The 13,777-nt window shown below is 42.4% G+C and overlaps 1 protein-coding gene across 1 annotated transcript; it reads right to left on the bottom strand.

Annotated features, from left to right (window-relative positions):
* Positions 1-604: 604 nt before the first annotated feature.
* On the bottom strand, positions 605-13,485 carry ANAPC5 (anaphase promoting complex subunit 5). Its single transcript, XM_082066229.1, has 17 exons — positions 13,266-13,485; positions 12,696-12,775; positions 11,950-12,059; positions 11,354-11,549; positions 10,113-10,179; positions 9,387-9,488; positions 8,782-8,972; positions 7,769-7,850; positions 6,929-7,018; positions 5,816-5,997; positions 5,207-5,342; positions 4,902-4,976; positions 4,008-4,129; positions 2,772-2,879; positions 2,098-2,245; positions 1,345-1,507; positions 605-946 (listed from the first exon to the last, which is right to left on the bottom strand). The coding sequence occupies exons 1-17, from the start codon at positions 13,467-13,469 to the stop codon at positions 732-734; spliced, it is 2,271 nt and encodes a 756-aa protein (XP_081922355.1). The 5' UTR covers positions 13,470-13,485; the 3' UTR covers positions 605-731.
* Positions 13,486-13,777: the final 292 nt, after the last annotated feature.

The raw sequence follows: 13,777 nt of genomic DNA on the forward strand, positions 1-13,777 counted from the left end.
ATTCCCCATAAAACCAGAGCAGGTAAATTATGTGCAGCACCTGTGGGAGAACACATACAATAAAAACATTTCAGCTGGGCTGGGGCTTTTGTTTAGCACTCCTTACTTTTGCACGCTTTACTTTTGGAACTCCTTACTTTTCTCAGCTGCTCTTCACACAAGGACACTCGTAACAACAATGCAGGAACCTGCACCATCAAACCTCTCCAGTTGAATCCTGCTTTTTTCCCTTCTGCCAGCACCATATGTTTCTACAGAGCAAACGGTGACTGTAGACAGGTTAAATGCAAGGACACATTTTAAATGAGACTCTCCATTCTATACCACTCAAAATAAGCACAAAGGAACTTCGCCTACATTTTCCACTGGTTTTTGTACCCCAGTGTTCATAAAGCCAGCATTGATATGGAAAATGTCACTACTAAGAACAGATATTACTTCATCATGACTGTGCTGCTCCCCCCAGTGTGTTTATAGCACAGTCAAGAGAGTCTTTTCTCTTTTTTTCCTCATTCAATTCTTAATTTCAAGTACGGAATAAAAGTGAAATGGCTGGAAACCTATGTTTTCCCTTAAGTCATTACAAACAAAACACAAGTTTGTTCAATAGAAGACCATGATTTATTGGCAGTTCTTTCGAAACATGGATGACTGAATAAAATAAAAAGACATTTGTGAAAAAACAAAACCCCAAAACCAAGGAAAACAAACAAATCTCCTCTTTAAATGCATCACTTGAAGGCATTGATCAAGGGGACCCCGTGTGCCGGCAGGTCCTGGTGCAGCTGACGGAACAACATGGCACATTTGTTCCTTTCCTGGGTCTTGCCCAGGGTGTGGAACAGGCGAGCTTGGAAATAGAGAACATCTCTGAGCTGCTCTTTGCAGTCCACTTTGGCAAAGTAAGTCTTGGCTTCGTTTAGATTCAAGATTGCAGATTCCAAAGCTGTGGAAAAAAGAAGGACAGTCATATTTCAGATAATATCACAACAACAACTCCAAGCAATACAGCTCAATTCTAAGGAGCCCAATTACAAATTCCACAGCTTTTCAAAACAGTTTGTGTCTTAGCAACACGGACTTTCAGCTAGTTTCTGTTACTCAGCCTTTGCTGCAAAATATGGGTGTGAAAGTATGCAGATAAACAAGATTGCATTATAAACACTGCATCTGTTCAATAACTAATTCCAAACTAATCTTGCTATCCAATGACTAGGTAACAGACTCTGCTGTATCATTTAAACTTTAACAGTGATCGTGTGGCAGGACTTCAGCATTTACACTGGTTTGCGCTCTCCCACTCCTGAGCGCAGTTTCGGTGAGCAGAATTACTCTTCCCACTACCTTCAGTCTTCTTTTGGGGAGTGTAGGAAGCTGCAGAAGCCACCTGACACTTGGCCACCAAGAACATGGCACAGCCTTTGTCCAGGACGGCTCCATGGGCCAGGACAGGTTCTATCGCCATGTGCAGAATGTTCAGGGCTTGCTCAGGAATGCCAAGGATGAGCTGAAAGAGAAATACTTGCTGGTCTAATACTGGAATCCACTGGTAAGAGCAGCTTCTTCAGAGAAGACCAACATAACCCACGTCTGTTTCTAATAATGCACCACAGACATTTTCCACATAATGTTCTTTGAAATCAAAACTTATTAGTAGGAATGAGCTACTATCTGAAACGATTAGGCATTGCTTCTCCACTGCAGTCAGTGCTGACAACCATGTCTCTGCCAGCCCAGAATAAACAATATAACTGAACTCCATTACAAGCGTTATTTTTAATACAAACACAGGCTGAGCTGTGCTATTAGAAAGCCAAAATACAAGCAGAAAATGTAACAACTGAAGAAATGAAGGCAGGGCCAGTTTGTGCTTGCCTGCTTAATTATATGCAACAACTACACATCTTAGTAATACACATGAAACTCAACTTCCATTAGCTTCTTCAGAGGGTTTTACATCTAGAGTATACTTCTTCAGAAGCAATAATTTAATTGCAACAAGGTTGTATTCTTAAATCTCACGGGAGTAAAAACAGCATCCAGACCCTGAGAATAAACGTTGCCCTACAGCCCTGTGGAAACACAGATCAGACGTACCTGGGAGAAAGCCAAGTTGAGCACAGTTTCTGACGCCAAGTACTGCAGACTGTACTCTCGAGAGAGGGCAAGAGCCTGCAGCAGCACCGGCAGCGCTATGGTGTGACACGAAGATCTCCAGTAGAGCTCTGCGATTGACAGCAACACGCTGACCAAAACAGGGGAAAGAATGACAAACGTTTGATTTCCATAAAAAATGTCCACTTGTTTCCCGAATGGTTATTCCATGCATAAGAGTGTTGATTTTATTATTAATTATATTACTGCACATATAATAAACTTCAATTATGCCCTTAAGAGGAGAGGCCACCGACATACAAAAGATTAAATAACACTGTAACTGCTCTGAAGGTTACTCCAAAGGTACAGTTACACACATACATTTCCATTTCCTGTATATTTTGGATGCAGAGTTTCCTCTTCCATACATCTTAATGGAGCTTTAAAATAAGTTTACTACCTTTTACTTTACATATTAAAGATGACGAGGTTTCAATTCCACAATATTTTGAGGATCCCTCCATACCATGATTAATAACTGATATTGTTTTGTAGTCCCCACATCATAGCAGGTAATCTTGAAGACAAGTGAAGTCTCAACACAGACAAATCGAAATGGCTGATTCTAATCACTGCGAAGTGGCTTTAATACTCCAAAAATGAAACATTCTTACCTAATCACCATCTCAGTGTTCTTGATTTTCTGGCAGTGGATCAACAGCTTCTGCAAAAGTTTGTGTGCCTCTGACATTTGATTTTGGGCTTTCAACACAATGGCTTTTCTGCCGTGGTAGAAAGAAAACATGACTGATCATATTTTAATAGTTTAGGTACAACTCTGCTCTTCAGAACACAGTAGGACAGGTCTCTACTTTGCAACCTGTTTCTTATAACTGCAGAATGGCATTCTGACGAAGCGTACACATGCTATACACACTGGTTAGGGGAAAAACAGCTCCCTCCTGTTCCAGTTGGACAACTCATAGGCAGAAAGGATCAAACTCATAAAAACAGCCTTAGATAGAAAACAGGAATTGCCAAACCCAAAGCCCAAACAGGCAGCAGAAGTGGGAGGGCATGCAAGCTAGAAAGCACAAGTAATTATGTGTAAGAAAAACAGGTATGAGGTAAAGTAGCTAAAATTGGCTTGAGCTACCAAGGAGATGGAGCGACAGAGAAAGAGCGAGAACAGGGAAATAACAAACAAACACGCAGCAGCAGGGCTGTGGATTATACAAACACCCTGAACCCAGACACCGAGTAGAGTATTTAAAGATCAGGGGAATCGCAAACAGTCCAATTCCAGAAGGACAAGCATCAGGTCCCACAGCTTGAATACTGATCTGCTGGCTCGCTGGCACTGGCTGGGTTTAGGTGTTTTGCCTCATTGAAAATCAACAGGAATTTGCTTTTAATGGTAAGTTGTTTTTCATACTAACCAAATAACAAGTTTAAACCCTACCTATTTCTAACATGTCATTCTCATTTAGAAACAAGAACTCATTACAGTGAGAGAAAAAATCATATTGCTCTGTTTTATAGGCACCAGGACACAGATGAGGACACTCAAGCTTCAGATCCCTCACTATGTGACACAAAATTCTGCCTTGTGCTTAGGTCTGAGTACAGTTACCATGGCAGATTGTAAAGAAGTATTTTGTGTTCTCATAACAGATCTATGGCTCTAGAATAACACGAACTTCAGCAGTGCTATTCCAGTTCCAGAGAAACAACTGGAAATTATTATTGCAGGACATAATCTAATGGAATACGCACTACAGGCTAGACAGCGTGACCGTAATTAGCTCTGGAAAGGGAAGAACATGTGACTGCCAGCGATAATTTTGCTATGTTTTTCATTGTCTTCACAGGCCACACCTGCAAGTGTATGCACATTTGTGATTTCTTACCTGTATACGCCTTCGATGCTATTAAGTGCTGTAATTCCTGCTACAAGAGAATCTGCTACATGATATCTGCCATCATTCATGGCTCTCTCAAACTGTATCTTCTGATCAAACAGCATCCAAAGCTAAACAAAGAACATTCAAGGTCAAGTTTTAGAAGTTGTGCCTGTTCATATTCTAATCCCAAGTTAGAACTTCTTATTTTTCCCTGCGGATATTTGTATCTAGACACAACTAACTCCACTGCCCAATTACTGAATTAAATAAATTACTGTCCTCAATGGAAATGCTCTGGTCTGGATTAATGTTTCAATACCAAAGCTCACCTATTTAAGTGCATTTTAAGGAAAAAAGCTCTTCTAAATTATTACTAATGCTTTGAATCAGTAGACTTGTTCTGTAGTGAAAAGAGAAGAACCAAACGATATTTACTTGAATACTTCAATGTAAAGACTACCTTATAGACTCGTGTGTTTCCCAGAGTCACACAAAAAATAGCCTATTCTCTCAGTTATTTCTGGATAGTATTATATCAAAATAAGTAGCTCTAATTTAACAGAATTTTAAAGCTCCAAATTAATGCAGAGCATTTAACTCCTATATGTACTCACAAAGGAGGTGTATATTCCTCTGTCAATGACATTTCTATTTAAACAGTGTTTTCTTAGGAGGCTTTGGTGAGATAAATGTCTCACCAGCCTTGAAACAACAGAGGAATCTTTTTCATGCTTTTGTAGAAAAGGTCATGCTGCGCAGCTTCCCGTGAGGTCATGAGCCAAGTAAAATGAGCAAACGTATAGCCCAGGACATACAGAGGGAAGAATTCAGGTGCAACGGAATTCAGATCCTGTTGTGTAATAGTTACATAATTTACAGGCTAAATTATCGATATTCTACCTGTGCATGCTGACTATTGGGAGGGAATCTTTCCTTTAGGTGTTTCAGTATTTCAGAAGCAGCTGGAAAATATCCCTGTAACACAGAAACAACAGGCTGATTACTGGGGGAAGCACCACGCCCCTTGATTTCAACACAACCTTCATGGAAAGAACTTTCCAAGCGAAAACCCTGTGTTTTCTTCGCCCCCAATGCAGACATTAAAGGCAGAACAAACCATGAGTCAAGTCTCGCACTCTCTGTCAGTAACACCCACGCGTCCTCTTACCCAAATGACATTTTGTGCGACCAGCCACAGAACTCACCTGCTCTGCGTGCAGCTCAGCCAGGTGACACAACACCACGGCGAAGGACTCCGTGTTGTTCTGCTGCACGCCCACGTTCACGGCCTCCAGACTGTTCATGCTCAGCAGTGTTTGGGCTTGTTGAAGTGCCATGGTGCTTGTGCAAGAGAAATACCTTTTAGCTTTCAAGCAACAAGTAACCATTTTAAATCTATGGTCTTGTTATGACAACAGTCTACATTTTTGGGGTAAGCCAGGGGCCCTGGGGAGAATGAAAACTTGTAAAACAACTGCTACCCAGGAACTCTGCACTATGTAACACATCGAGTACTACATACCAAAGGCTGCGCACTGGCTAAGCACAGAGATGCTGAAAACGGGGGCACAGGAACAACTTATGATCTATTCGCCACTACTAAATGGAAACTCAATCTCTTCTCCAGCATGAGTTTTAAAGGAACACAAAAGAACGGAAATAATTGCACTGAGCCTGTAGTGAATCACAGTCTGATTGCTTTTAGTGTGCTGGAGAGACACAGTCACTTGTTACACCTATATAAATAACTCAAAATGCATTATGTGCTAACAAGTACAGTGAGCTAACCCAAGAGTTTGAAAGAAACACAATACCTGCGGCCATATAATCTCCAAATGGCCGTTTTCTGTGCTATACTAATATCAATAAGCTCTGACAAGCTGTGTTTCCAGTGCAACAGATCAGAATCTTTTAAGGCGTCCATTAGTTTGTTGGCAGCGTTTCCTGCAAGAGCTCTTTGCTGAACCAAGGACTGTATTCCCAGCGAAGCAAGGTACTGGGAGGAAGAAAAGAAAATAACAACAGCATTGAAAGACAATAGAGTGCACTACACTTGCAAACTGCAGCAGAGCAAGAGTTCTAAAGGGAGAAAAAATCCAAAAGAAAAAGATGTGTTGTTATTCAGCACAAAGGAACACTGCTCCAGGCATTTCTTTAAATATCCACTTATGCACACCCACACATACGTGAATGCCATTTTGCTAGATGTGAAAGGTAATTTCTACTCCCCCACACAGAAGTCTTAAAAGTGGATGACAGAACTTGTACCTGGATTCCTCCGATGATGAAACAGCTGTGAAAACACAGAGCCCTCCCTCCCCTTCCCCACCAAGTTGCTGTATCTGCTCTCATCTCCCAATGCCAGCAGTTTAGTTTCTTTCAGAACAATTCTCTTAGAGATTGCAGATCTTGGGGAAGATCGAACTAAACATCAACAATCAACAGTTTAAGGGCACAAAACTATCTAAGGGGAGGGCTGCCTTGCAAGATGTCACAGCTGGGACAGAGCTGTGCAAGTAAAGATGTGTTCAAAGCCCTGCCAGGGGCATCAGCACTGAGTTTTGGGGAAGGCGGAGGCACAAGAAGCTCCCTTGAGCAGCAGCAGATTGTGCTACGGGCCTGAGGCCAAAATGGGGCATGGGGCCAGGCTGGTAGCCACAGAGAGCTTTTCTGCCTGAAAAACAAGTTAGAAGGAAAAACAGTGGGCCTTGCAATAATGCACTGGCATTAAAACAGGTGAACTCAGTTTGCTAATGCAAAGAGTAAAAATAATAGGAACAGCTAGAAATTGGAGCGTTAAAATATATTTGTTTAAATACAGACCAGCCACAAAATCCTACCATGCACGCTCCCCTCACCACATGTGTTTGTTAAAGATAAAGATAAAGTTAAAAAGATAAAGATAAAGATAAATGAAATGGACTTACCGGCAAACCAAAATGAAAGGATTTGGTTACAGAGTGCTCCAGCAGAACACAACTATCAAATATCTTCTGCTCCAAGATGTACAACCAGCTCTAACAAGGAAAAGAAGTTTAAAATCTCATTGTAAATAGCTAATGGCTGCAGCACTTTCAACTTCCCTTTATTTTTCACAGAATGCACAAGAACCCACTGGAAATACAAACAGCTCTTCAGAATCAATATGATACTAAGGAACTGTCTATTAAATGCTACACAGCAAAATACATCAAAAGTGCAGCCAGGTGGAGGCACTGGTGTGACAGCAGTCAGTGCTGGAGGTTCAGAGTAAAGCGCAGAAACCCCATTATACAGTTAACTGGGGAAAGCAGGAGTTTGATACCATAGATGCCAATTTGTTATAACAATAATGTTAATTACAGAACAAAATACAGAGGAAAACTAAGTCTTTCCTTCCTCCTTTTTGCTCAAAAGAAGGCTGATTATTCTTTGGGGATCCAACAGATAATAAGGAGGAAATTCACGATATACTTTGTCTCTTTAAAACACATAAGGCTAAACTTGGAGCTTAGTACTGAGATCTTACTACTCTGGGATTGCAACTCCTGTTTCAGGAAGTAATCTTGAGTTGCAACAAAACCATCCCATGATCCCCCTACAGTTTTGCTCTGGGTGACCCATCTGTCAGAAGCAATGTCACCCCACTGCTGGACAGACATATTTAAATCACTGATGCGTTTGATGAGATATTAGTGTGAGAGTAGTTCCGCCACAGTTCACCGAGCAAAGGCTGAGGTAACGCAGACAAAGGTGCCTTCACCTCTATTTCAGCACAGCTATCTTACCAGGCAGTGCTGCAAGCAAACATGGTCGTTAGACTCCTGTGCTATCCGGATGGCTTCCTGAAGTGCAAGTTCAGCCTGTTGGCTATCAGCCAAAAAAGGGAAAACATATTAGTATTCCCACAGTGCTTAAAAATACAACATTATAATACAGAAGAGGAATACTGATCTAAATTATGCATATCGCACTCAGAAGATAACTTTGACTTAATAGACCACAAGAGAAAACCTCTGTTTTCCTCCTAGCACTTCAGCAATATATTCTAGTCTTGAAGGTAATAAGCAAGATGGGATCTGCAAGCCACTACAAAAATGCAACTGTAACCCCTAAGGGGGCTTTCAAACCCTGTAAGTGCCAATGTGCCCAGTTATTGTTTGAACAGGGGCAACATTAAGCATCTGCCTCCATAAAAAAAGTTGTTGCTCTCAATTTTGCAGATGTCCTTCCCATCTCCAGGCCTATTACATGATGCATCCAGGCAGCAGTCAATAAATACAAACCATATATGGAGATGGCTGAGCCAGTTTTATCAATAACACCCACCCCTATGGCATTTTAAAACTAAAAAAAGCTCAGATGGCTTTTATTTTTTTAATTACTCTTTTTCCAGATCATCAGCTCTACGTTGATTTGAATGTTAACAAGAAACCAACCATACTTTCTCGAGATTATAGCTGAAAATAGGTATTCACATCCATTGCCTGTTCTGAGGTCATGGAAATGTAGCAATTGAGAACTTAAATTCCTAGGAAACAGTTGCAAGTGGACACGGACAAATGTCAACTCTTACCCTGCTGTAGATGGCTCAGTTATTATGGAAACCAAATAAACGTCAAAACAAAACCAAACCAAATCAAGATTCCAAGAAAATTTCGACCCAACCCAACTACAGTTCTTATCAAATTAGGGGAAGACCCTCTCCTGAACAGATTTTCTGGATGAACAGAAGGTTTATCAGCACTTACGAGATGCAACACGATTAATTTTAATTGTGTGGTACAATATATTAACTTACTAATGGCCAAAGCGACAGTGCAGTGCAGCCAGATTCAGAGCAGCGTATCTCAGACTCCGGCCGTAACCTTCATCCCCATTGCTTTTGCTTTCTGCTCCAGTGAGAATTAAACGGTCAAAATAATGAAGGAGGCTGTGTGTTGAACTGAAGACGTCTTGCACTCTGAGACTATTTAAGTAGCTTAAATAATGCTAAAAAATGAAGCAAAATCAGCTTTAACTACACAGAATTATTACAACAAATTTTTCGTTTATAATTACCATGTATCTTCTGACTGAGAAAGGTTCCCTGACAAGTCCAACCGTCAAATACTGTATGGCCAGGAATGTAAAAAGAAGTAAGTTTCAGGCTTAGTTCAACAAGAATGCGCACACATGGACCCACCAAAATTAAGAGGATTATATCTGTGCGTAAAGCTGGACATGTGGTTAAGCACTTCACTTAGTTAAAGTTTCAGTCTGAATTACTAAACATTTACATGCAACTTGCTCGCTTTTTTACAATCTGCTTATATTTCAATATGGAATAAATTACTCCCAAATAATCCCATCCTGGAGATAAGAAATCCCTTTACAACCATTCTGGATGAAGAAAAAGATACTTACTGCTTCAGCAAAGTCTGGATTAAATTTTAACAAGTTGTTCAATTCCTTTTGTAACGATGCTGGAGTAAGAGCCTTTGTTTCATCATTCTTCAATAAAGAGGCCTGGAATAAAAATTGAAAAGTCAAAGTAAGATAAGCAACTCAAACTGGAGGGTTACAAATATATTTTAATATATGCTTGTCAGGTTGTTATCTGCTTGGAGAGAACATTAAAGAAGATTTTGTGACAACTCTCTCTACTACGACACTGAAACATCAGTGGCGGTTTTATTCTATCCCATATTATAGCATTCACTTGCCAGAGATCAGAGAGACCCAGTAAAACAAAAGCTTATTCAAAGGACTGTTTAAAGGTACTTAAAGAATTCTGTTTAAACTTCTCTTTGAAGAACTAATACAATGGGTCGCTCACTGGAATTACATGTATCTTACAACAATCTAGTTACCAGAATACACATTTCTGAATATTGAAATTGCATATTTGGCAGACATCAAATCTGAGGTGAGCAGTCAGAACAGAAGTGACCTTCTCAGAATCAAACCTCACCACAGGGTGCACATGCCTACATACAACACTGTTAGGCCCAAGCGCTCATGCTGAGCAGGTACATGCAAGATATCAATAAATCTCTAACTGATCACAGGAAACATCATATCTGTGGGTAAAACTGAAGGTGAAATTCATGTTACAGAGCACGTACTCAACTTTATTCAGAATTAACATACCTGCTGAGAAAGAAAATACTCTGCTTGTTTCTGGGAAAGAGGCCCATTGCAAGACATCTCTTCTTCCCTGATAAGAAGCACTCTGGTTAGAAACAAGGGTGGTGCAATAGAATACAAGGAAATGTATTTTATCAGATACTCCACACTTTTGCATTATAGAGATTTATGAAATACTAGAGCTCAACAGCATGAAAGGAAACTAAAAGGAGAAAAATTAACAAAGAATAAAATAATCTGCTACATCAAAGCCAGCAATTCTAATGATTTCACACACTTTAGTGGTAATCTTCAACCTGCAGAGACCGTGGTCAACATGAATGTTACACTTAAATACACATGAAAACACAAATAAAAACGGTAGATAGAAGATTTGGGGTGGAAATATTCAAATGGCTCTGCTCTGTTTTTCTTTTCTTCTGAAGAAGTCACAATGAAACGAGCTGGCACTTTGGCCACAGACGTCACTCCAGAAAACAGCTGTTCTGCAAGAGCAGGCAGAGGTTTATTCCATGGAAAGATGGAACTACACCACACAGCCAGGCTGCAAAAGCTGTGAACTGACTCATGCTGTAGCTGAGCATCCACAAGCACAATTTTATATATAAAGACAGCTTAGAATGTACATTTTAAATATATGGGTACATAAAATGCTTTTTGGATTATTCTTACAGTGGAGCATGTCTTTAGCAGGCAAAAAAATTTCAATATTAGTTTCTCATTTTTGATGTAAATTAATGTGAGCTCTTTTATTTGGAGAAGGGCAGAAAGAGAAGCGTCAAACACGAAGCCTAACTCTTCCTTAGGGAGCACTGTCTCCTTGGCACATCACACCCTGGCACAACCAGAGGCATCACTTGGCAGCGGACGGCACAGAGGGAACTGTGGGCAGCAGCATCTGGCCCTTGGCTTGCGATTCCCTGCGAGAGCAGGAGAACAAGGTACCGCCATCTTCTGAGACAGCTGGCAGAACTGGTGACATCTACAGTGTCACCACATGGTGGCACCAAGGACACGGAGAGCCTGCCCAGCTCTGCCACTGTGCATGAGTGGCAAGATTACACACACCACATCTCAATTTCGCAGCTGAAGGTGTTAGTGACAGGACACGGGGCCTAGAGGAGCATTCGTGGAGTCTGGAAGGTTTAACAGGAGCATCACGTTGAGCTGCAGAAAGCTTATGTTTACTCTGGTGTGTACAGAGGTAATCTGAATTAAGACTAATTCTCTTAATTTAATATCACCTTAAAGGCACATCCAGTTCTTCTTTCTCCATTCTCCCCTCCAGTTCCTCTGCATTCATCAGCTCCATATCACTCTCATCAACTCCGGTTTTCTTCTCATCATTTTCAACGTACTGCTGAAGGGCCGTGAAAAGTTTATACACCTGACTAAAAGAAAGCTTATTGTATGCCAAGATCATGTGGCGCAGAAACAGACCTGCAAAGGAAAACATCTGCTGTGACAACAGTTCTAAGGTTGCTGTGTCAGAGAGGAGACTAGAAATCATAATAATCAGAAGCTTAAATCGCATTATTTCATTTTGTTTAAGTGTCTCATCTCGGCCTAGTTATTGCCAACACTCAGCTTTTCAGGGTGTAAATCTGATATTAATTTAGTGGCAAATCTCACAGACTAGCTGATCACAGGAAAACAGTTAAGATGAGTAAGAACTGCCAATATGCAAAATTATCGGTTAATATGAAACATCTGAATGATAAGAAAATAATATTATGCAATTTTTACACCTCCTGAAAAGAAAAGCAAAGCTGTATCCTGGGTGAACTACATAAGTGATAGATATCACACCAAATATAGTGTATGGATAACAATTAGTTACCTACTACGCTTGTTTTATGAACTTCTGGCTCTGTACGTGTAAATAAAACTGAGACGTCATCAAAAAATTGTTCCATATCTTTCAATTGTCCTTCTGCAATAAATTTTAACCTAAATAGGGAAAGAAAACCATATTTTTTAGGGTATTAATAAAATGAACGCATCAAATAAAATATTCTATTTCAGGTATAGATGAGCGACACAAACAGAAACAAGTAGCACCTAATTCAGTAGGCCTGGAAGTTTTTTATACCCATAAGCCAAATCAAAATATGATAAGTATTATTAATAAACCAAGTAGTAATCAGGGCTTTTTTCTTTTTTTAATAGTTCTTTTAATAAAGAGAACAATTAGAAAAGATTGTTGTTCTCCTTAGAAAACAGTCAGAAACCCAAAATAGACTGATTTTTTAAAACTCCTGCTGTTTAGTGAATTAGCGAATGTCAAAACAGACCTTCTGTATCATAGAAAGTTTTAAAGTAGATGGCTTCAACGTTTGGTGTGTGTGAACTTACTTATGAAAACTCAGCAAACTCTAAAAGTAAATCTTTGCTCCAAACATATCACTTTTTAAACTGTACATTTACAGGTTTCAGCCTGGATCACCACGACTTCGCACCTCCCCCTGCTCCCAGCCCACAGCAGGGCTGGTGTGCGGCCCTCAGCCGCTTCTCCCCCCACTCCCCGATGGACCTGCTGAAGGGTTTGCTGCGGGCACAGGGGGGAGACACAGCCCTGGCGCCCACCTGCTGTGCACGGCTCTGGCCAGGCGCGGGCAGGACTCCTCGATGGCTTTGTGCAGTCGCGACAGCGGCATGTCAGGACCCTGGGGAGGAGAGCGACATGTCACAGAATCACAGACTGGCTGGCGTTGAAGTGACCTCTGGAGATCATCCAGTCCAACCCCTGCTAACGCAGGGTCACCAGAGCAGATCACACAGGGTCACGTACAGGTGGGTTTGAATGTCTCCAGAGAAGGAGACTCCACACCCGCTCTGGGCAGCCTGGGCTAGGCTCTGGCACCTCACAGGAAAGAAGTTTCTCCTCATATTCAGAGGGAACCTCCTGTGTTTCAGTCTGTGCCCATTGCCCCTCATTCTGTCATTGAGCACCAACGAACAGAGTCTGGTCCATCCTCTGACACCCACCCTGCAGATATTAATCAGCATCAATCAGATGCCTCTCAGCTTCTCTTCTCCAGCTGAACAGCCCCAGCGCTCTCAGTTTTCCCTCACCCTCAGGCCACAACTCAGGAGGCTCATGGGGTCCCCCCCCTCTCCTCCCTCTCAGGGCCAGGCCCGGGCCCGTCCGCGCACCTGCAGCAGCGGCAGCAGCAGCCGGTTGAGCCGCCGCCGCTCCAGCAGCCCCAGCTGCTCGCTGACGCGGACCAGCTCTCGCAGGAGCAGCAGCAGCGCCATCTTGTAGGGGGTGACCCAGTCCTTGATGCCGAAGACGTTGGCGTGCACCACGCCGTTCGTCATCATGGGGTTGAAGTAGAGGCTCTCGTGGACGCTCGCCATGGCGGCTCCCGCCCCGTCGCCCGGGAAACCGGCCTCCCCCGCTGGCCAATCGCCGGCCGCCGTCGCCATCACGCGGGGCGCGCCGCGGCCAATCAGAGGCGGGAATGTGCGGCTGCATAGCGGGGCCGGCTGGCGGAGCGAGCCCAGACGGGACGTTCCAGGGAGAAAAGGGTCCGCGCGGCGCCGCCTGCAGGGCAGCGGGGGCACGGCGGGGGCGGCCCCGCGGGGCGGGCGAGCTGTGGCCAGTGTCCGTGTGGCCATTGCCACAGCAAGCGGCTGGGCACGTCTCCTCCACGGGCACGGGCGTC

This window comes from Streptopelia decaocto (genome assembly GCF_964273445.1).
Source record: "Streptopelia decaocto genome assembly, chromosome: 15".
Taxonomy (NCBI): Eukaryota; Metazoa; Chordata; class Aves; order Columbiformes; family Columbidae; genus Streptopelia; species Streptopelia decaocto.